The 25,532-nt window shown below is 37.8% G+C and overlaps 2 protein-coding genes across 2 annotated transcripts; both read right to left on the bottom strand.

The window, feature by feature from the left end:
* Nucleotides 1–16,367: 16,367 nt before the first annotated feature.
* Nucleotides 16,368–16,808, bottom strand: LOC146407228 (olfactory receptor 1J1-like). Its single transcript, XM_085014606.1, has one exon. It carries the CDS (start codon nt 16,806–16,808, stop codon nt 16,368–16,370), a length of 441 nt encoding a protein of 146 aa, XP_084870732.1.
* A 7,123-nt stretch (nt 16,809–23,931) lies between these two features.
* On the bottom strand, nt 23,932–25,004 carry LOC100524604 (olfactory receptor 1J4-like). The gene has a single exon (XM_021082252.2). The coding sequence runs from the start codon at nt 25,002–25,004 to the stop codon at nt 24,063–24,065; it is 942 nt and encodes a 313-aa protein (XP_020937911.1). The 3' UTR covers nt 23,932–24,062.
* Between the last annotated feature and the right edge of the window lie 528 nt (nt 25,005–25,532).

The raw sequence follows: 25,532 nt of genomic DNA, 5'->3' as shown, positions 1-25,532 counted from the left end.
GAGACAGAAAAGTCCCTTCTATCTTTTTAAAAATTTGATTGTATTTTGTTTAAACCACACTGAAAAGCACACAATTTACTATGCTAATTCAAAATCCTTTTGGGGCATGGAAATGTCCAAGTGCTATAAAAACTGAATTCTAATGAACTTTTAGCAAGGATACATAAGAGATGTTTTATTATCCTACTCTGATAACACCTAAGTCAGGTGTTTACACTGTATTAATTAAGACAGCAGCATGGGTTTTATTCTAGACATTCATCTGGTTCCTATTTTCCAAGGTCACAAACTTCCCCCAACCTCTGGAAAATGCCTTGCATATAAGAGCTATTACCCATAAGATGTTTGTGTTTGTGTGTGTGTGTGTGTGTGTGTGTGTTTAATTGGTATTAATACTCTGAATTTGAAAGACAGAGTGTACTCTGTCATTGAAGTGTCATTTCAGTCTTCTTTTAGATTGTTTTCCTAAACACCTCTAGCCTTTGAGAAAGAGTGCAAGAGTGGATCTACCTAATGCTGAATTATCTACAGCAAACTGTTTTAGAGGGGATTGCACTGGAGTATTCCTCCTACTCTTTCTGCAAATTTGAGATGCTCCTCCTGATAAAACATCTGAGGCCACCCTTCCTCAGTCTCTGCACTTTTGCTGATGCCCTACCCCCTCCTTGTTGTCTGTATAATAGAATGGTTGTATTTCTGAGGTGAATTTCTCCAGTATGCACTATAAAGCACACAGACAAAATAGTACATTAAGAACTTTAATCACACTCAAATGAAAACATTGATAGATAGTAAAAAAAGGGAAGAATTTTCCAATAATGCAATAAATAAAAGAGAAACAGCTCAATAGAAAAGCTGGAAAAGACAGAATCATGGATTTCACAGAGGAAAACTGTGTACCAGTAAGGATAATGGTGGCTGAACAAATGGCCCAGTGTGGGTCTTCTAAAGGGTAGATGGCATTGCACTATGTGGTTATTCAGAGACCAAATCCAATGACCTCTCAGTGCAGCATGTAATTTGCCTCCAGACAAGGAAGGGGAAGACACATGTGCTTCTTTCAAATTCTGGCTAAGAAATAATACACAGGAAGAACATACCATGTAGCCATACCTAGAGTAGTTGGAAATATGGTAGCTGCCTCCCAGAGACAATTTCACACTTGGGAAGGAGGTCCTGAAATGCTGATGCACAGCCAGCCACCTCTTCCACAAAGAGCCAATAAGCATAAGGTAAGATGCTCTACATCATAAATTACCATGGAAAGAGAATGTAAAACCACAAGGCGATATAATGTATATTTGTCAGAATTGTAAACATTAAGAAATTTGTTAATGCCAAGTGTTGTTGAAGAAGTAAGGTGATAAGAACTCTCATACTCAGGTGATGAATATTTAAATTGGTATAATGTTTAAAAACTTAATATACTATATTTCTTAGAGTAGTTTTAGGTTTAAAGGGAAGTATAGCAGAAAGTTTTGGTACACTTTTCCTCCACCCTTACCCAGTTTTCCCTTAATTATTAACATCTTGCATCCATGTGGTATATTCATTATGACTGAACTATTATTGATATGTTTTACTAACTAAAGTACATTGTTAACATTAGAATTCACTTTGTGTTTTCAGTTTTAAAATATTTTTGACAAGTACATAATGGCTTGCATCCACTATTCTGGTATCGTACAGAATAGTTTTATTGCCCTAAAAATCCCCTCTACTCTACCTATTTATCCTTGTCCCTTTTCAAACCTTGGACCCTTTGAAACACTGAATATTTTGCCGTCTCCATAGTTTGCCTTTTCCAGAATGTTATATAGTTGGAATCACTCAGTATGTAGCCTTTCCAAACTGGCTTCCTGGTACAACTATTTCAGCAGATTTAGCAGTGACAGTTAAGTTCAACATTCATGCCTACATTCAATAATTCTTCTTCTGGGCATTTAATGTAGAGAATCTATTGCTTATACACAACAGGTAATGTGTGAGATGTTTGTAGCAACATTGTTCATAAGAGCAAAATGCTGAAAATAAGAAACATGACCATAAATTATAGAATGGATAAGTGAGCTATAGTTTCACAGTGAAATATAGATAAATTTCACAAGGACAATATCAGACAACAATGCAAAACCTAGAGGAAAAAATAGTGTTATTACATTTATATGTAGTTCTAGAGCCAGCAAAATTGAAGAATCAAAATAGGACTGTTAAAACTTTGAAGAGACATGAAGGAACATTGAAAATATTAAAGATACTGGGAACTTTCAAGAGGAGATGCAAGAGACTTCAACAACATTGCTAGTTTTCCACTAATTAAGCCTAAATTATGAAATGAGTATTTTATTTAATGTTATTCTTTAAAGTGTGATATGTCACATATATATGTAACTACATGAACATCAATATACACATATACAACTTCATATGTATACACACATATACAAACTCTATACATGTTGTATAAGCTTTTCGTTTGTATGTTATTACAATGTTTTTTAGAGTTTAAATAAAATTTCCAGTAAATGGGTAAAAATATTGCTCAAGCTTGAAATATACATAAGTGATTTACTGGACTCAGAATTTGACCTAACATGTGGATAAGAAATTATAAATGAAAGTGCACAGTGTGATTATTTGATTACATATACACTGTGGAATGATTACCAAGATTACGACAACATATCCATCACCTCAGTTAACTTTGTGTTTGGGTGTTGATAATTCTTATGATCTACCCTCAGCAACTTTTCAGTATGAGATACTGTGTTATTAACTACAGTCAGCATTCTACATTAGATCCTCAATACTTACACTTAAAACTACAAATTGAAAGTATCTGACCAGCATCAAACACCTCCTCCTAACCCTAGCCACTCACAACCACCATTCTATTCTTTGTTTCCATGAAATTGGCATTTTTGAAAGATTGAACATATAAAGGACATGATATGGCATTTGTCTTTTCCATTCAGTGTGTTTGTAAAAGCATTCCCACTCTATAATGAACAAAAAATTAAACAGAGAAGAAAATAATATTCAACTGAAACAGAGACTGAAGAAAGAGTACCACTAAGAAACAGCTAATGAGAGAGAAAAGGATGCTCACATTACATAGAACAGGGATGGGATGGAAAATGTCTTATATTCATTTAAGAGGGAAAACAAGTCTCATCACTATGAAAGTGTTCTGCTGAAGATCTCTTTTCATATCTTTATTTCTCAGATTATAGATGAAAGGATCAAGCAGGACTTTGCAGATGCCCTTGGTGGAGGGGACCTTAAGGATGCTTGCCTCTATGTGCCCGTAAATGACTGAGATGCATACAAATGGCAGGGTAAGGACCACCACCACTCCCACAGTGTGGATGAACAGCTCATTGACTGTGGTATTTGGAATGAACAGCTTACGTAATGTGGAGAGGTCACAGAAGAAATGGGGGAGCATGTTGTCTCCACAGAAAGAGAGATGAGCTATGAGGAGTGTGTGCAAAATGGCACTGGTAGAGGATAGGGTCCAGGACATGATTACTAACAGGAGACACATGCTCTGACTTATAATCATGATATAGTGGAGGGGGTGACAGATGGCCAAATGCCTGTCATCAGTGAGAAGAAAACTGTTGATACTCCCACGTATTAAGAAAAAATATGCCTGGGAATTGCACCCAGTGTAGGAGATGGAGTGACACTATGTCTGCATGTTCCGGAGCATCTTTGGAGCTGTGACTGATGAAAACATTATGTCAGTGAAGGCCAGGTGGCTGAGGGAAGAAGTACATGGGGGTGTGGAGGTGAGGGTCCAGCCTGATGAGCAGGATGATGAGCAGGGTCCCCAGCATGGTGGTCAGGTACATGCCCAGGAACAGGGCAAAGAACATGCCCTGCTGCTCTGGCCAGATGGGGAGCCCCAGAAAAAGGAACTTGAACACATTTCTCTGGTTATCCCTCCTCCTGCTCCTCTCCTGTCTGCTGGGGAAGGATGGGTAGTGGGACATGTCAGAGACTCTGAAGTTGTGATTGTGGTCACATTAGGGTCTCTCACTTTCTAGTGGAGAAAAATAATATATTCCTTTATTTCTTTAATCACCTGGTTTGGTCAAAGCAAGTGACACTCTCAACAATCAAAATGATTCCTTTCAGTGAAAACCAGCAATTTCCTTATTCTTTTTTCTTTTCATTTATTTTATTTTATTTGGGTGGGGCTACACCTGTGGCATGTGGAAGTTCCCAGGCTAGGGTTTGAATGAGAGCTGCAGCTGCCAAGCTACACCACAGTCATAAGAACATCAGATCATGGAGTTCCCGTCGTGGCGCAGTGGTTAACGAATCCGACTAGGAACCATGAGGTTGCGGTTTCGGTCCCTGCCCTTGCTCAGTGGGTTAACGATCCGGCATTGCCCTGAGCTGTGGTGTAGGTTGCAGACACGGCTCGGATCCCGTGTTGCTGTGGTTCTGGCGTAGGCCAGTGGCTACAGCTCCGATTGGACCCCTAGCCTGGGAACTTCCATATGCCGTGGGAGCGGCCCAAGAAATAGCAAAAAGACAAAAAAAAAAAAAAAAAAAAAAAAAAAAGAACATCAGATCTGAGCCACTTCTACCAACTCCACCAGAGCTCACAGGAACACCAGATCTCTAATCCACTAAGCAGGGCCAGGGATCAAACATGTGTCCTCACATATAGTAGTTCAGTTCATTACTACTGAGCCACAAATGGACCTCCTTCTTTTTTCTTTGTAATCAACCATTTTTCTGGCACTAAGTTACTAACTGGACATACAAGAATAAATAAGACATACAGGATCTCTTTCCTCAGGATACTAACCCTCAAGGGCACACCTAACCAAAGGTGTAAACCTGAAGCCAGAATACCTGTGTTGTCGATTTTGGTTCCACCAGTTTCTTGCTGTAGGACTTGGGATACTAAATTTCTCTTGGCCTCAGGTCATGTCTCTATAACTTGAAGATGGCAATATCACACCTTCACATAGTTAATGAAGAGGCTTCTAATTCATTATGCATGAATATCTAAGAACACTGTCCTGCATCACATTAACACCAAAAATTGCATAACTTACCTTTTATGAGAGGGCCTATATCCCCAAAATACCAATATCAAGTATATGAATTAATTAAAACAATATTATGCGGTGGTTTATAAAGGACCATGAAGCTAACCTAAGATTTATGTCAACCTACCTGAGTTCTCACACTCTTAAGGTCAGTTTCTAAGCTCATATCCTATCACTGGGGTTAGTTCCCTGGTGGAATTTATCTTAATCCATGTTTATCTTCTTGCCAAGGAAAAAAACCTTATTCACAACACTGTAAAGCAACTATAATGGATGAAATAAAAATCATATATAAAAATGTGAAATAAACATTATTTCCATCTATCTCTGTCTATATGTGGTACTCATTTCATCCCTCTCTAACTTGAAGATGGCAATATAACACATTCATAGACTTAACAAAAATGATTCTAATTAGTTATGCATTCATATCTAAGAACACTGTTCTGTATCAAATAGACAACAAAAAAGTACTAATATTTTTGTGTTAGAATAAATATCCAAAATAAACCATTATCAAATTCAGGAAATTAAAAAAAAAAACAGTACTATGTGGTGGTCACCATAAAGCATCCAGAAGCTGACCTAAATTTTATGTTAACTTATCTGACCACTCATACACTTCAGGTGTGTTTCTTAGCACATATCCTATCACTGGAACTTATCTTAATGCACGTTTATCTTCTTGTCACAAAATAAAGCTTATTTCAGTGCATGTACCTCCATCTATTTTGTCTATATCTGATTCTCCAAGTTGGCTCGCATCTGGATACACGTTGTTAGAAAGACAATTGAGATCTGAGATGGGGTCTGAGAGCTGAGGGATACTGAAGCATTGGGGTGTCTCTTAGAAGCCAGTTACCAGATTGAACAGCACTATTGCTGATATTGATCTTCACACTGATCTTCACACAGTTAATGAACACAATGCAGGACAAATGGATTTTTGCATGATTGCCTCACTGAATATTTCAATAGTCTTAGGAGAGAGGTGCTATTAAAACTTCACTATTGGGAGTTCTCATTGTAGCTCAGTGGTTAAAGATCCCAACTAGTATCCATAAGGAAGACAGTTCAATCCCTGGCTTCAAGGAGTGGGTTAAGGATCCAGAATTTCTGAGAGCTGCCGTGTAGGTTACAGACAGGGCTTGGATTTGGTGTTACTGTGGCTGTGGTTTTATCTCCACAGCTGCAACTCTGATTTGACAACATGCTGCAGGTGTGGACCTAAAAAATAAGATTAAAAAAACCTTCATTATCAAAATACTCAGAAGGAGTAGGCAATGAACTTGACCATTGAGTAACAGCTTTAATCACATTTCCTCACAAGATTTTATATATATATTGGAATCTTTGCTCCTATAACCATACTATTGCTCTCTTTATTTACACAAAATAGTCAGGACCTTAAAAAGAACTATTTCAGGATTGAAGGCATCCAACTGCTCAGATAACAGTCCATACTCATATTCATGCAGCCCTTTAGACTGCCAATGGCTTAAATATGATTTCAATTTCATTGAATTGATCAGTGTTTATTTGTTCCTGGGAAATAGAGAAGACAGTGTTTTTTCCTTGCTTTTTACAAACAGGAGTAGTGAAAACACATAAACAGTCTCACATAGATATTGCATAGTAGAACCTGGTCTCAAATGTTGATTTTTCTGTTCATCTTTCACTAGAGAGAGAAACCACCCATTTCTTTTTATGGGAGGTAGAGAAGCTAAAGTCAAATGCCAAAAGTGAAAAGTTAAATGTTAAAATATGCCTGAGAGAGGAACATGACATTAACACTGTGTAAGAATCTGTCAGTAGATGCTTGCTCCAGACCAAGGACTTGCTTTGAGTTCATTAACTGACTCAATTCATGGGGCATAAGGAGGGACAAGCCATTTAACTGTCCTGAAAGGCACAGGCTTCTCATTGAAATCTGATGGATCAGACTTAGCTCAGAACCTCACTGATCTCCTGAAGGAGAACCAGAGCTACTAATGACACTCAGGAGCTGCAATGTGATCAGAAGAAAACAATACAGATGAGGCACTTCAATTCCATCAGCACCATGTGCAAAAAGATGGCTGGAAAATTGCTCAATAGTGAAGAGGAGAGAGTGTGTGATGTATGGGTGGGGTATTGAGAGGGAGAGAGACTATGGATGGGCTTGATTTTCCTGTTTTCATAATAAATATTGTTCCCTACACAATAGGAAATGGAGAGACAAGTTCATGGGTCTTCAAGAGACTACAGTGTGCTACATGCTTACAGTGTCCCTAGCTTCTAAAGCACTTTGCAAACAAGATCTTTCAGCTGTGGATGCAGAGAATCACCATGGCCACAGAAAAGGCTACCAAGTTATTACATGAGGAATTATAAAGATCATACTGTCAAAATACATGCTTCCAAAATGAGTCATTTCTAAATCGACTGACCAAAATTGGAGCAGAGTGTCAAAAATATTGGGCCTCCAGGGGCCCTGATGGAGTAGTCCAATAACAGAAAAATGGGTGTCAATAGCTCTGCAAAGTCGGTTTCCTGTGGATCTGCATGTGTGGATTCTGGTCTCAGGCAGCTGGAAGTTAAAAAATGTGAGACTGTCACACACACACACACACACACACACACACACACAGGTATTTATATCTTCTCTGTCAAAGAAATCAATGTGTGGGTTTGATACATAAAAGAACTCACACACTATTCACAATAGCCAAGATATGGAAACAACCCAAATGCCCATCAACAGATGATTGGACTAGGAAGACAGGGTATATATACATAATGGAATACTATTCAGACATAAAAAGAAGAAAATAATGCCATTTGCAGCAACAGTGATGGAAATAAAGACTCTCAAACTGAGTGAAATCAGTCAGAATGAGAAAGACAAATACAATGTGATGTTACTTATAGCTGGAATCTAATATATGTCACAAATGAAACCTTCCACAGAAAAGAAAATCATGGACTTTGAGAAAAGACATGTGGTTGCCATGGGGGAGAGGGAGGAAGTAGGGTAGATGGGGAGCTTAGGGTTAATAGATGCAAACTATTGCTTTTGGAATGGATTAGCAGTGAGATCCTGCTGTGTAGCACTGGGAATTATGTGTAGTTACTTATGATGGAGCATGATAATGTGAGAAAATGTGTACATGTATGTGTAACTGGGTCACTATGCACCATGTTGTACAGTAGCAAGAAAATTGTATTGGGGAAAAATTTTAAAATAAAAGTACACACACACCATTACAGACACACACTTGCCAAGTGGACAGTTATAGATTTCTCTGGCTTATACTCTCACTAGATAAATACAGTCAAGGTGTAAGTCAGCTTCAAATAACTCTATGCAAAACTCACAAACAAAATACCAATGTACAATACAGCTATACACTCAGAACTGTAAAACATCCTAGACTAAAAGTGTTGTTACAAGAAGTTATTCATATTCAAATTACAACCAAGTTACAAGGTCTTACACATGGAACACAGGCAGCAGATGCACATAGAATAAGCACACAGTAAGGAAATGTCCAGTCTTCTCTAAACTCTGTATATCCTAGTGTGTGTCATTCAGTGTGTTTGTCAGTTACATATACACAAATACGCTCATACAATACAACACACAAACGCAAATACACTAAGTTCTCTGATGGTCACACACACACACGTGCACACAGACATACATGCCCGACTAGGGAGGTTTCTGGTCTCCTTCTGAGCTATACCTGTGCTCTGAGTTCAAATACCTTCTGCTTCATTCTGTTACCTGAATCCTCACTTTCTGTCCAGAAGACTCAGAATCCATAGAAAAAGAGCAAACCTTGGGGACCTGAGGACCTTTACAGAGTCTCATGTCAGTTCTCCAGCTTCAAAATGATGCACAAGGAGATTTCCTTTTCTCCATCCAAAAGAGACCCCAGAGGGAATCCACCTGAGTCTCTGACTAGAGAAGCAATCCACTGGGTGAACTGCACAACTCCCTCCTGGCCCCTCAGGAACGAGGATGGTTAGGCTCCACAGGGGCTAAGCTGCACCTGGTTTCATAGGAGAAAGTGTCCCTGATATAAGTGGTACCTTGGGTTCCTGTTCATGCTTATGCTGAGAAGCAGGTGCTCCCCATTTTCTGTGGCATCTGCATCATGAGCACAGCTTCTCCCAAAGGCAGTGTATGGCACAGGCAGTGTAAGTGCTTCTGCAAGTTCCCCAACACTGACACAGGGTTTCATTAGAACACAAAACCCCTTAAAATGTGCATGCCTCCCTGCTCCACTGGAAAGTGTTGAAGGGAACACTCTATGCCTTGTTCAGGAGAAGGAGGATTGAATATAAAACTCTGGAAAAGGGACTCTGGGTTATGGATACATGCACAGGAGTGGGATAGATGGATTGTATGGTAGTTCTTTATGCATTTCTCTGAATCAAATGCTATAATTTAGCTACATGAATTTCATTGTATGTCATTTATACCTCCAAAAATCTGGGTTTTTTAAAGAAATAATAACAAAATCAAGTATGGCCATGTTATTCGTCTACCGAATCCCTTCCAGCAGGTTCCCAAATCAGACTGAGAACCAGAACCTAAACTATAATGGTTGATTTTTTTTGCCTTTTTTTTTTTTTTTTTTTTTTTTTTTTTTTTTTTTTTTTGCTGTTTAGCACCACTCCTGTGGCATATGGGGTCTAATCGGAGCTACAGCTGCTGGCCTATGCCACAGCCACAGCAATGCCAGATATGAGCTGCTTCTGTGACCTACACCACAGCTCACAGCAATGCTGATCATTAACCCACTGAGTGAGGCCAGGGGTTGAACCCGCAACCTCATGGTTGCTACTCAGATTCATTTCTGCTGTGCCATAATGGGAAATCCTATAATGGTAAATTTTATATGTCAACTTGGGTAGGCTACAGAACTAAGATATGTGATCAAACACATGTCTAGATATTTCTATGAAGGTGTCTATATGGGTGAGATTGACATCAGAATCTGAACACTCTTACTAAAGCAGACTGTCCTCCATAATGAGGGTGGGCCTCATCCAGTCAGTAAAGGACCTTAAGAAAAGAATGATCTCCCACAGTGAAGAGACATTTCTGTCAGCATCCTGCTTTCAGAATCAAACAGCAAATTTTCCCTGTTTCAAGCCTTCCAACATACCCTGCAGAATATACTTCCCAGTTTCCACAATTATATTAGCCAATATTTTAAAATAAATCTCTCTCCCTTTTCTTTTCTTCTTTTTTGGCTGCCCTTTGACATATGGAAGTTCCCAGGCCAGGGCTCAGATCAGAGCCTTAGTAGCCACCTATGACACTGCTGTGGCAATTGCATCATTTAACCCACAATACCATGATAGGTATACCATAAATCTTTCTTACACAAACACTCACACACACACCCTACTTATTCCACTTATCTGGAGAATCTTGACTAATACACCTACTTTGACTTTAAGTGCCCTACAGAATTGGTCTGATATCTCTGAACTAATCACCTACCATTCCTTCCTGACTTATTCCTGTACAGGTATATAGGCTCTATTAATGTCCATGGGATAGTCCAGGAACCATCTCCCCTCAGAGTATTTCCAGGTGCTGATAGCCATGCTGTTTCCCAGGCAGCCCCATGGCTCACTTCCCTGTCCTCACTAACATCTTTGGATGTTACCTTCTACCTAGACCACACATTGTGAAATTATGAACCCCACCACATCACGCTTTCTCCCCCACCATCATTTTGATTTTACATTTTTAGGGCTACACACATGGCATAGAGAAATTCCCAGCCTAGGGGTGGATTACAAGCTGTGGTTTCCCAAACAAACCACAGCCACAGCAAGGTGGGACTTGACCTGCATCTGAGACCTATACCACAGCTGATAGAAACACTTGATACTTAAATCACTAAGCAAGGCTAGGGGTCAAATCCTTGTCCTCATGGATATTAGGTTTGTTACAGCTGAGCCACAACGGGAACTCTTTGCCCTCCCTTTTGTATTACTCCTTTATTCACAGATGTTTTTACCGATAAAAACTTAAAAATTATTTATCCCAGACATAGAAATGCAGCTGTAGCCTAGTAAAAAACGATGACAATTTTAAGATGGGATTAAGATGGCAGCATAGAAGTGTTGGAGCTCAACTTCTGTCATAAAAAAAAAAAATACAGCAAAATGCTGAGCAACCTTTAACCAAATGGACTGGAAACCTTCAAAAAGATATCCTACTCCAGAAAACAAAGATGAGGCCATATCAAGTGTTAGGAGGGCCAATTATGTGATATAAGCAATCCCATACATCCCAGGTGGGAAGCTGCACAGACTGGAATATAACTGTCTTACAGAGACTCACCTACAAAAGTGAGAGTTCTGAGCCCCACATCAAATTCCCACACCTGGGGATCAGGCACTGGGAGAAGGAGCCCCCAGAGCATCATGCATTGAAGGCCAGTGGGGCTTGTGTGCAGGAGCTCCATGGGACTGGTGGAAACAGAGACCCCATCCTTGAAAGGCACACACAGACATTCATGTGCATTGGATCCCAGGGCAAAGTAAAGACCTCATAGGAATCTGGGTCAGACCTGAATTTATGTCTTGCAGGATCACCTTGGAAAATAGAGGGTGACTGTAGCTTTTTGTGGTTGAAGGGCATTGCAGGCAAAGCTCTTGGGAATATTCATCAGCATGTGTTACTCTGGAGGTGGCCATTTTGGGATAATCTGGCCCAACTCATCAGGGCTTAGAAACTCCAGGCCAAACAATAATCCAGGTGGGATCACAGCCCCACCCATCAGTAAACAGGCTGCCTAAAGACCTCCCAGGCATACATCTGCCTCTATTCTCACCCAGAAACAAAGCTCCCCCCCCACTAGAGGGATAGGAATAAGCCCCACTTATCAGTGGGCAGGCACTAGTGCCTCCCCTCAGGAAGCCTATATCAAGTCCCTGTACCAAATTCAGACATGAGGGGGGCAGACACCTGAAGTAAGAGAGGCTATAACTCTATTGTCTGCAAAAAGGTCACCACACCAAAAGCCTATAAAAATGAAAAGACAGAGAACTATAACTCAGATAAGGGAGAAAGTAAACACCCCAGAAAAACAACTAAGTTATCAGGAGATTATTAGCCTCCAGGAAAAAGGCTTTAAACTGTGGATGCTAAAGATGATTCAAGACATTGGAAATAAACTGGAGGCAAAGATTGATAATTTACAGGAAACACTGAGCAAAGAAATAAAAGATATAAAACTTAAGCAAGAAGAGATGCCAGAATAATGAATAAATGAGGTGGAGGACAGACTAGTGGAAATCACTGATGTGGAACAAAGAAGAGAAGAAGGATTGAAAAGAAATGAAGAGAGTCTCAGAGAACTCTGGGACAAAGTTAAATGCACCGACATCTATATTATAATGGTGCCAGAAGGAGAAGAGAGAGAGAAAGGGACAGAAAAAAATATTTGAAGAGATAATAGCTGATAATTTCCCTAACATGGGAAAAGAATCACTCACTCAAACACAGGAAGCACAATGAGTACCATGTAAAATAAACCCAAGGAGGAACACCCAGAGAAACATATTAATCAAACTGACCAAAATTAAAGACAAAGAGAAAATATTGAAAGCAGCTAGGGAAAAGAAATAACATACAAGGGAACCCCAATAACGTTATCAGCAGATTTTTCAGTAGAAACTCTGCAGGCCAGAAGAGACTGGCATGATATACTTAACATGGTGAAAGGAAAAAAATATCCAAACAAGATTATTTTACCCAGCAAGGCTCTCATTCAGATTCGAAAGAGAAATCCAAATTTTCACAGATAAGCAAAAGCTAAGAGAATTCAGCAACACTAAACCAGCCTTACAACAAATACTAAAGGATCTTCTCTAGGCAGAAAAGAAAAGGACACAACCAGAAACAAAAATACCACAAATGACAAGGCTCACAAATAAAGGCAAATATTCAGTAAAGATACCAAATCATCCATGCACAATTATGCTACCAAATCATTTGATTACTAATACTGCTTTTTCAAAATAACTTTTTCACCTTAATTTTTAAAAGTTCAATACTTCCAAAGATAATCTAACAAAGGGGGTTCACAAGTTTTGCTGGGGTGATAGAGATAAGTCTTCCTGTTGCACAAGGCAGATGCCTCAAACCTCAAACTTCCATTTGAGTGAGGTTCATGACTGGTAGGAAATATGAGCAAATACTTTGTAAGTAGAGCAGCAAGAATAACTCTTGAGAGAGGATTGTCAAATTTCTGAATGTGAGTTTATGGCCACTAAGAACCCCAAAGACCTTTTTTTCCTTTTTATCCACATCTTGGAATCTAGTATTATTTCATCCAAAGTCACTGACTCTGGACACAGTGAACATAGCCCACCCAAAGTATGGGAGCAGTTTGTGAGAAGTTATATACACTAATGGTCACATTTTATGACTTTCCAGAGAGAAAAAGAACAATTTAAAAACAGTGAAACCTGTGGATACCACATAAACCCAGGGATCAAAATTACCATCACAGGTAATGAAATAACCTGACATCATGGTCTCCTGATATGATGCACTGAGAAGGAACTAATATCCCTTCCATGAGATACCTGCCCCAAATGTATAACCTGAGTGTAATCATGAGGAAACAGCCAAGTGGCTCAAACTGAAGAGCAGTGCTAAAAAAAAAAAAAAAAAACAATGAACAATGTGAAGTTCATAAGGAAAGGACGAAAAACCATTCCAAGATAATGGAGACTAAGGAGGCAAGACACTAAATGCAATATTGGACCCAGAGCTGGATCCTGGATGAGGAAAGAAATGCTACAGAGTATTTCATTGGGACAATAAGTAAAAGCTGCACACAGTCTATAAATTAAGTAACAATATCACCTCAAAGTCAAACATTCTGATTTTCACAATTGTACTGTGATTATACAAAATAATGTCTTCAGTCCTAGGGATAAAGTATCGTGATGTCTTCAACTTACTCTTAAGTGGTTCTGGGAAAATTATGTGTGTGTCTGTGTGTATGGAGACTGTGTGAGAATGAATGGGGGGATGGGAATGATGAAACAAGGCATGGATAAATGCTTACAGGCTGAAAGGTATGCAAGAAGTCTTTGCTCTAGTCTTCTAATTCTTATGTAAGGTTGAACCAATTTCAAAATAAAAAGGGTTTAATATTTAAAAGAAAGGAATGTCCTTGATGAATCAGTAAAAATTATTAATTTTATTATGTATGGGTAGTTAGGCACATGTCTTTCTGTAGGATGAAATGGTAAGTACACATAAATAATTTCTGGGTATTATACCTGATACCTATGTAATACTGTAAATCAGCCACACCACAGTAAAAAATGTAAACAAAATGAAATAAAACTACCATGTACTAAAATAAAAAGAAATGATGACAATTTTAAAAATAAATTTTTGGTGTCTTCGAAGGTTAAAAACTATTATGGGTAAAAAGGGAGCATGATGAGCTGGATCAGGAGTGCTGTAATATACACTCTACAAGGGGATACATTTTTGTAGACTTGGATTCTCAGAATATAGAAAATTGTCTGGCACGTAGTAGTCATGCAATAGCTATTTTAGAGTGCATAAATTTTAAATATATGCATTTAGCTTTTTCATATTAGAAGTGATATCTCTGGAGAAAAGACAAAACACATTTCCAAGACTAAAATTAATCCAATAGCTGTAGACTGTTTTCAATACGAACATCCTAATCAGGCAGAAAACTCTGTCATCCTGGAATGGGGAAATTTGGTAACAGGATTGACTATTCTGTGCTCCCCTATTGTCAAAAGCACAATCAAATTCAAGTTTATTTAGGTTTAGCAAATGAACAAAAGTACTTTATTAACTTGATACTACATTAAGAAGATAAGATTTTTGGAGTTTATTGAAACTAAACATTAGAAAATTAACTGAAAACTTGCAGATTTAGATGGTGAGAAGCCAAGACATGGAAGCAACCTAAATGCACATCAATATATGAATGACAAAGATATGGCACATATATTTAATAGAACACTACTCATCCATATAAAGAATGAAATAATGCCATTTGTGGCAACATGGATGGACCTAGAAATTATGATACTAAACAAAGTAAACCAGAGAGAGAAAAACATGTATAATATGATAATGCTTATATGTGGTATCCAAAAATATGATAACATAAACTTATACACAAAACAGAAATAGACCCACAGACATAGAAAAACAAACTTATGGGGAAAAAGATGAAGGTGGGGAGGTACAATTAGGAGTTTGGGCTTAATGTATACACACTTCTACATATAAAATAGACAACAAACAAGTACCAATTGTATAGTACATGGAACTATTCTGAATATATTGTAATAACACATGGGAAAACAAACTTAAATATACACATATTATATATATATATATATATACATATACATATATATATACACACACACTATATAAGATATATGAAATTGAATCACTTTGATCTACAACTGAAAATAACACATTATAAGTTGATTATAATTGAAAATAATGAATCAATTAAAAAATTTAAAAACCAATCCCAAATAGATGTCCATAATAAAACTTACAATATAAAATTACTTCAAAAAACTGTAAAAGAGCCAAAAGTAATAATAATATAAAATATTGAAAGAAATGAATGCAAAAACACACACACACAAAGGAGTCTGGTGCTTTAAAAATCACATGGTGTATGTGTATTGTGGTTAATGTCATATTTAGGGTTATGGAAGATTAAATGGGCAAGATATATGACCAAAGGGAAAGAGATTGACCCAACAACAATGACCATTTAAAGGACAGCGAGAAAGGGCTAGAAACATGGTTGTTCAACACACAACTTTTAAAGGCATTTATAACAAGGTCAGTGAGTAAATAAGAACACGGTTAGGTGATTCTAACATGGCTAAAATGTTACTGTTTCTGAAAAGAATCCCCCAAACCAATGTCATGTCTCTTTTTCTCAGACTGTAGATGAAAGGGGTGACCACATGTGTACATCATGGAAGCAACGATGTCTTTGTCATGGGACTGGCCTGATGAGGAGGAAATGTACACAGCCATCATTTTCCCATAGAATAGAGACACCACTGAGAGGTGGGAGCTGCAGGTGGACAAGGTATTGCAGATCCCTTTAGTAGAGGGGACCATCAGGATGGAGACTCCAATGTGACCATAAGAGACCAGGATGCCACTCAATTGCAAAATGACAACTGCAGACCCTTCAGTGAATATGACCAGCTCATTGAGGGATGTGTCTGAGCAGGACAGTTTGATCAGGGAGCAAGGTCACAGAAGTGGGGGATGATGTTGTTAGCACAGAAGGGCAGTTGAGCCAGGAGGTAGGTGGGGTTCAGGACAGTGGCACAGGAGAGGACCAAGGATCCAGCCAACATACATAGACACAGCTCATCCCACATGATGATGGCATTGTGAAGAAGATGACAAATGGCCATCACTGAAAGAAGAAGGTTATCAATGCAACAAAAACATGAAAAATATGTCTGTGTTACACACTCTGAACAGGGAATGGGTTGATCTTGAGTCTGAATCTTCATCACCATCTTAGGGAAAGTGACAGATGAAAAGGAAATTTCAGAGAAGGCCAGGTGGCTGAGGAAGAAGTACATGGGGGTGTGGGCGTGAATGTCCAGCCTGACGAGCAGGATGTTGAGCAGGCTTCCCAGCACCGTGGTCAGGTATGTGCTCAGGAACATGGCAAAGACATGCCCTGCTGCTCTGGATGGATGGGGAGCCCCTGGAGGAGGAACTCAGACATTCTGATCTGGTTCTCCCTCCTCATGCCCCTCTCCTGTCTGCTGGCATGTATAGAATGTGAGAGAAGCAGAAACCATCATATTATGATTTACAGCATCCAGATAAAAAGGAGTCTTTTCTACTGATGAATATGTCAATGTTTGCATTTCTATTACCCTACAAATATTCTTTAAATTACATGGCATCATCATGGGAAATGAGATAACTTACTATCAGATAAGAGAGTGGATACAGAAGAGAAATTGGCTCAGTGGAAATTTTTCATCACCTAGGAGAGTGTCACCTTCTCAGTCATTTTTTTGCAGCTACACATGATTGGTAAAGAAAAAATGACCTATGAGAGGGATATAAAATTAAATCTACATATTTTTTTTTATTTTCCAACTGTACAGCAAGGGGGTCATGTTATACTTACATGTATACATTACAATTACGTTTTAGCCCCCCCCCTTTCTTCTGTTGCAACATGAGTATCTAGACATAGTTCTCAATTCTATTCAGCAGGATCTCCTTGTAAATCTATTCTAAGTTGTGTCTGATAAGCCCAAGCTCCCGATCCCTCCCACTCCCTCCCCCTCCCATCAGGCAGCCACAAGTCTCTTCTCCAAGTCCATGATTTTCTTTTCTGAGGAGATGTTCATTTGCGCTGGATATTAGATTCCAGTTATAAGTGATATCACATGGTATTTGTCTTTGTCTTTCTGGCTCATTTCACTCAGGATGAGATTCTCTACTTCCATCCATGTTGCTGCAAATGGCAGTATGTCATTCTTTTTTATGGCTGAGTAGTACATAATTTATATTTTGTTTCTGTACATTTAGAAACAAACATAAGCCTTGCCCTTTGACTTGTTAAACATTGAAGTTTTCAAATCCCAAATCCATTAATAAGTTGTATTTGGAGGAATTTTAAATGACATATAGTCAAATCAAAGTGGACCAAAAATAAGTAGTCAAAGTGTACATTATATATAAATGTTGAAAGAAAAAGATGCAAACTTGTTGCTTGGACTCAAAGAGTCTTTGAGCTCAGTCTTGAAATATCATTGCTTGAAAAATTAAAAATATTACTGCCAGTTATACATGTTTTTACTAGTACTAATTTTATCATTCTCCTACCTCTCCTGAATCAATGACCTCTCTATCCAATATCATAGGATAGAACATGTTTGGAAGATAATATAAAAAAGAATGTATATAAAATGTGTTTGTGCATATATATATATATATATATATATATATATATATACACACATACATACATATATATATTTATATAATACACATATGACTATATATAAAAACATATATATATATATGAGACTGGGTTAATTTGCTCTCCAGCAGAAATTGACACAACAATGTAAATTAACTATACTCTAACAAAAATATACATTTACATATATATATATATATAATATACACAAAACAAACAAGCTCTCATGACCTCATCGACATGAACAATCTAAAATGAAAAGTGATATTATTAAGAAAGTTCAAAGAGACAAGCCAAGAACGTTTCCTCTATCCATCTTTAGGAACTAGGAACAAGAAGTGGCTTACGTAAGAGCACATAGAAGTGCTAAGCAGTTGTATACACATGCATGCAAACATACATACACACACACATACCTACACACACACACCTGATTCTAGTAAAAGACATGCTTTTCTGCTCTGAAATCTATGCTCAAGTGATCTAGCTGCCAGGACTATGGACTACCTTCTCACCTTTTCTGTAGGACACCCTGAGACCAGGTGTAGCCACAGATTCTATGGTCCTGAACATCTCACTGGCATTCAAGAGAAAAGTCATGAGCCTGGAGCTTACTCCTCAGTTAGTTCACCCCTCCTTCAAAAATGGAGGGGTGAATATTTTGCTCTAAATATCAGGGTGAGGACCCAACCAGACAGGGCACCAAGCTGTTGGTTCAAGACATGCATTAAACCTGTGTTAATTGCTCAGCTTTCCTCCTCCTGCCTCCAGGACAGATGCCATAGAGCAGTTGTCCCTAAACTGGGATCTTCTGTAGAATCAGCTGGGGAGCTTGTTAAAGATGCAGATCATAGCTCCACATCCAGTGATGCACATTCATGAGAACTGGGGCCAGGTGATTCTCAGGAAGATGGTTCTCAGGGCAGACTGTGAGGCAACACTAAGGAAGAACATCAGGGAGATGCCCTGTGCGTGGGAGCCCAGAAGAAGATGTGGGGAGACCTACATACTGGCCCTTCCTACCAGATTCATGTTACTCCTGAGAGGTCATAGCCTGAGATGTGAAGTGGGATTTTACTCCTCAGAGGGGGCATTCCTCTTTGATTTGCTGCTTTTAAAATCCGTTCTACTTCATGATGGCAATCCAAATAAAAAAGTCATGAAAACAAAGGATAACGTAAATGTATTTCACCTTTACATTGTTCATTTTTTTATCTTTCTAAAATGAGTTTTATTTGGAAAATTTTGGATTTACATAAATCCATTTTATTTTATATCATACTTATAGATTTATTTTCTATGATAATTTATTGTAATAATATTTGCATTTCTACTTCTCTGTATATCAATACATGGAGCATATAAAATGGGCCTACATCAATCTACCTAAAATTTTTAATTTTTAGCTGATCATTTGTTGAATGAGCGTATTCACTGTGAAATTTTATTAAAGACTATAATATGCCTTGAAATTTCTTTTGTCAGTTATCTAATGAATGTTACTTGAACATCCCCAATGTACTCATTTTATTTTTTCATTTTTATCAGACTAATTGATTTACACTGTTCTGTCAATTTATGCTGTAATGCATAGTGATCCATACACACACACACACACACACACACATATTCTTTTTTCTCATGATATCTTTCCTCATATCTATAAAATTCTCCATTTAATGGGCTCCATTGTCTTAGATCATGACTGCCTTTGGGTTACTCTGGATTTCTTTGTTTTTTTTCTAATTTTTTAAATGGAATATAGCTGACTTAAAATGTTCTTTTAGTTTTAGGTGTGCAGCAAAGTGAATCAGTGACGCATATACATATATCCATTTCCCCCCATAGGTTATTGCAAACTATTGAGTACATTTTTCTGTCCTAAACAGTGGGTTCTAGTAAATCATCTATTTTATACAGTAGTGTGTATGTGTTATTCCCACCCTTCAGATTCTACCATCCCCATATTGGTTTCACCTATGGTAACCATAAGCTTGGCTTCAAATCTGTGAGTTTCTTTCTGTTTTATAAATAAGTTCTTTTGTATTATTTTTATTAGAATCCATATGTAAGTGATATCATATGATATCTTTCCTTCTCTGTCTGACTTACTTAACTCAGTATGATAATGTCTCAATGTTACCACATAAGGCATTACTTCACTTTTTTATGGATGAATAATAGAGAAGATTTTGTACATGGTGCTTGCTCTTTTGAATAAAGGAACTAACTTTGAAAAGGTCCAGGAAAATGCATGATGAATGGAAATCCAGGTTAAACCACATGGAAAGAGGCAACAAAGCCAGATTACCTTCATGCACTTGTGGGATCACCTAAGTCAGAACTTATGAAATGAGTTAAATGCATGATTAAGGAAAGTTGCTATCATAAATTCTCCACATGTATCAAATACAAACCTCCTTTAAAGTATTTTGATGCCCATCTTCATACTCCAAACATACCAGAGTTGGGAACATCAGCACAGCCTTAAATATCACTCCAAATGCTAGTTATATATTATTTAATCTTCTATTTATGTACAAAATTTGTAAACTTCTTTAATTTGGCATAGGGCAGACACACATACCAAAAACAAAATCAAAGCAGGAAAAAACCTGAGGCTCAAAAATAAGATATACCTAAGAAGAAAATAATAGAGATAAAAAGAATAATACAGGAGTCCCTGTCATGGCTCAGTGGGAATGAACCTGCCTCAGGTCCATGAAGATGTTGCTTTGATTCCTGGCCTTGTACAGTGGGTTAAGGATCCTGCATTTCCCTGAGTTCTAGTGCAGATCACAGATGTGGCTGGGATCATGTGTTGTTGTGGCTGTGCTATAGAACTGCAACTGCAGCTTGGATTTGCCCCCTAGCCTGGGAACGCAAGTGCCTCAGGTGCAGCCATAAAAAGAGGGAACAAATACAAACTGAATTAATCTAAACAAAAGCAGGAAAAGAGGGTAAGAAATCAAACAATCCAAATCTATTTGAAATACATGAGTTTAACAAGGGAGTGCAAAACAAGGTGAGTGAACAAAATCCAAAAATCAATGGTATGTCTATTTCCTCACAGTGAGCATTGTGACTTGAAAATTTTTATATACTATTATAGCGGTAGAAAAAAGCAAAAATTATATATGGATAAATTTAACATAACACATGCAAAACAAGTTGATAAAAACCACAAAACCTTCACAGGTAAAATTAATGAAGAGATAAATAAAAGATATATTTTGCACCTAGATTGGATAATTCAATGAAATTAGTGAGGTGGTTCTCCCCACCATTGACCTATAGACATAAGGTAATCAAAGTCAAAATAGCAGTAGCCTACTTTTAGAAGTTAATTCTTAATTTTATGTAGAAATGAAAAGGAAGCAAAATAGACAAAATAATGTAAAAATTTGAAACAAACTGCCAGACTTTACTAAATTTCAAAACTGTTTCTTAATCCATAGAAAGGGAAAAAAACAATAATTGCATGAGGATAGGAAAATATTTCAACAAATAATTAGAATAGAGTGATTAATTTGGAAACAGAACAATATACATAAGGTCAAATAATATTTTAGAAATGCACCAGTGCAATTGAATGTGGAAATGATAATGCTTCAATAAATGGGGCCAGCATGCTTCAATATCAATAGGCTTTAAATGGACATAGAGTTGTGTGTTGCACCACATGAAAAACATATGACTAGAAATGGGTCAAATGTTAAGAACTATAATGTGAAAGCTAGTTTGAACAGAACCTTGGATACAATCTTGGAAAATTTGAGGCATCAAAATCTACTGAATAGGACAAAAAAGTAATGAACTTTTTAAAGAAAAAATAATAATTTGAACTTCATAAAAATAAGATGGACTTAGGCTTCAAAAGAAAATAGAATAAAATAACTAGCTTCAGACTGGCAGAAAATATTTATAAAATATATTTCTGATAAAAATGTGAATCCAGAACACTTAGAGGAGAAAAGAAAGCCATTTTTCTTAAACTAGGTGTAAAAGATTTGAGAAGATATTTCACCAAAGAATAGAGCAGATCAGCCTGTAGAAAGATACATAACATCATTAGTCATTAGATAAATGGAAATGAAAACCACAGTGAGATACCACAGCAAACCCACTAGAATGGCTGATGTAAGATGACTGGCAATACCAGAGGCAGTGAGGGTGATAGAAATTGCAACTTTCTTATATGGTCAGCAGTAACATGTACTGTAGAACATTGATGCAAAATTGTTGGTCAGTTTCTATTAAAGGTCAACATACACTTGACCCAACAATTCCATTCCTGGGTAATTAGGCCAAAGAAATAAAAATCTTCTTTGTATAAAGTGTTGGATGCAGAGCTATAAACATAAACATATATATGGGACAAAAGTTATACTATACACAGGAAGGGAAAGCTAATGTTCATTATTCTTGGTCAGGGGTCAAGTTAAGCCAAATAAGGTATCACATTTGTTTCAAATCAAACATATTTTAGATGTTTTGGAATATTTTCAATTAGCACATAAGAAGAAAGAGATATTCAGAGGAGTGAAGGGAATTTCCTCAGGCCACACACTCTGTCAGGTACAACCTGCAATTGAGATCTCTTTTCCCAAGTATTCTCCTCTTAAGCTACATGGTGCTGAGCCACAGAAGCAGTTTTGATCATATTCCTCTTTAAATAAATATAGGCTGAAGAAGGAAAACTATGTGTCTTTCAATAGATGTAGAAGAAAAGAGATTATTAGGCTTATAACATAAAACTCGTATCATGAAGCTGAATGGAAATTATTTTCACAGAGATTCATAATGAAGACATTGAATGAGACAGACACAAAATTCAATGGGAGCAAAAGAAGCCTCCATACCATGGGTACTTTCATTGTCTTTCTTATTCTCAGTTTTTACTGAGTGGGAATTTTGTTCAAACTCATGCATGCAGTTAGAACACCCCTGAGATGGCTAGTCTGAGAGTGAACAGCTGAGTGTAGAGAACAGCAGTGTCTTAGAGTGATCCACATTTCTAAAATCCAGAAGACTTGAGTCCCTGAGTGGAGGAGCTGAACTCATAGATATGGATTTTTTCCTGGAGAAATAAAGCATGCTCTACACTTTCTTCTCCTGACCCACCATCATCACCACCAGCAACCCAAAACATGAAATGAATGTGAATGGAGAGCAAGGAGAGGAAAATACATGATTTGCCAAGTCCAAGCACTGCCACTTTTCTATAGCACCAGAGCCTGGTCAGCCTGGAGTTTCCACACATCCATAGGGACACACATTTACTCCTCCCAACCCCTAGCAACCACTATCCTATCTTCTGCTCTATGAATTGGTTATTGCAGTTTCCACATAAAATGAGATCATGGAGTAATTTTCTTGTTTTGAGTTTGACTTATTTCACCAGCATAATGGACAATGTTCCAAAGAGTTCTTCTGAGGTATAATGTACAGCACAATGACTATAGTGAACCAGACTGTATTGTACACTTGATATTTAATCCAATAGTACAGTGGATCTTAAATTTTCTCACATCACACACAAATAAATTAAAATGATAACTAAGTGGAGATGAAGAATATATTAATTCATTTGATTATGGAGGTTATTTCACAATGTATACATATCAAAATACTAACCTGAACACATTAAAGGCATACTACATTTATAGAGCAATTTTGCCTCAATGAAAATGTTTTACAACAACTAATACATTCCTGTGATATAAGAAGAGAGACATAAGTACCCCCAGGTATGTAATTTCTCAATGTTGTAGACAAGACCTGTAATCAATAAGGTCAACTCAGAATTCAAAATTTATACTAAAGTGTTTTTAGGAAAAGAAAGAATAACCATAATAAGTTGCAATTCAAGATACCAAATATTTACTGAGTATTCATTCCAGGCTGGGCTCAAGATATGACATGCAGGATATGGGGTAATGTGACTACCTATATCTGTTATAAAGATGAGCAAACATCATTGAGACAAGACTGCTGCCTTGTGGAAGAGTTTCTTCAGGGCCCCCTTCATGTCCCTGTTTCTTAGGCTGTAAATGAATGGGTTCAGCAATGGGGTGACCACTGTGTACATAACAGAGGCAATTATGTCCTTGTCACTGGAGGTGCTGGATGAGGGGACAAAATACAACCCAATAATTGTTCCATAATAGAGAGAAACCACAGAGAGGTGGGAGCCACATGTGGACAAGGCTTTGCAGATGCCCTTGGTGGATGGAACCTTGAGGATGGTGGCCCCAATGTGGCCATAAGAGACCAAGATGCATGTTAGTGGGAGGATGATGACTGCCAATCCCACTGTGAAAATGACCAGCTCATTGAGGGAGGTGTCTGAGCAGGAGAGTTTGAGCAGGGCACTAAGGTCACAGAAGAAGTGGTCAATGGTATTGTCATCACAAAAGGACAGCTGGGCCAGGAGGAGGGTGTGACCAAGCGCATTGGCACAGGACAGAATCCAAGATACAGTGATGAGTAAGGTACACAGTCCTTCTCTCATGATGGTGGTGTAATGGAGAGGATGACAGATGGCCACATACCGATCATATGCCATTGAGGTAAGAAGGAAATTTTCTAGATCAGTAAAAAATATGAAAAAATACATCTGTGCTATACAGCTCGAATAGCCGATTGATTTATACTCAGTGTGCATGTCCATCAGCATTTTTGGGACAGTGACAGATGAAAAGGAGACATCTGTGAGGGCCAAGTGGCTGAGGAAGAAGTACATGGGGGTGTGGAGGCGAGGGTCCAGCCTGATGAGCAGGATGATGAGCAGGTTCCCCAGCACTGTGGTCAGGTACACGCCTAGGAAAAGGGCAAAGAACACACCCTGCTGCTTTGGCCATATAGGGAGCCCCAGAAATAGGAACTCAGACACACTGCTCTGGTTCATCCTCCTCATGCTCTTCTTGCCTAAGCTGGGAATTGACAAAAGTGTAAAATGTCAGTGAACATGCCACAATATTAGAGTCATATCCTTTGTTCTATGAAATGTCTTAATTTTGGCTACATCTCCCTTTCTTTCTCTTAATTGGTGGTGAATGTATCAGTCTTGACAATTCTGGCTTCAGTAATATATCAAACCCTCTCATTAACCTAATCTTTTCCCTATGAAAGCAGTGGAGAATTTTTTTTTTATTAAATAACATGTTAAGTACATAGGAGTTGACAATAACTGAGAAATCTCTGTGTTCAAATGTATATCTTTACATCAATCCAGGTTCAAACCTCTGTAATTTCTTAGATGAAAATGTGAAAAAGACACCAGGGAAGATTAACAATCATTCATTTCCTCTTAAAATGAACACGAAACTCCTTATTTTTGAAGAGAATTACTAAAGCTATGTCATGTGTTTTCAGTATAGTTTGCTGCATCTTATCTCTTTTGAGTCACTTAAAACCCCTATTATCAAAACTGTCCAATACAGGC

The sequence above is a fragment of the Sus scrofa genome, chromosome 1 (genome assembly GCF_054392235.1).
Source record: "Sus scrofa isolate SSC_HxYL_T2T_F1_AM1 chromosome 1, Sscrofa_HxYL_maternal_Yorkshire_Landrace_v2.0, whole genome shotgun sequence".
Taxonomy (NCBI): Eukaryota; Metazoa; Chordata; class Mammalia; order Artiodactyla; family Suidae; genus Sus; species Sus scrofa.
Note: the sequence above shows the minus strand (reverse complement) of the source record. Positions and strands in the feature narration are given on the sequence as shown.

What these genes read in the sequence shown, in the direction of transcription:
- LOC146407228 (XM_085014606.1), bottom strand. Translation starts at nt 16,808, where the DNA reads ATGTTCCTGAGCACATACCTGACCACGGTGCTGGGAAGCCTGCTCAAC.
- LOC100524604 (XM_021082252.2), bottom strand. Translation starts at nt 25,004, where the DNA reads ATGAGGAGGATGAACCAGAGCAGTGTGTCTGAGTTCCTATTTCTGGGG.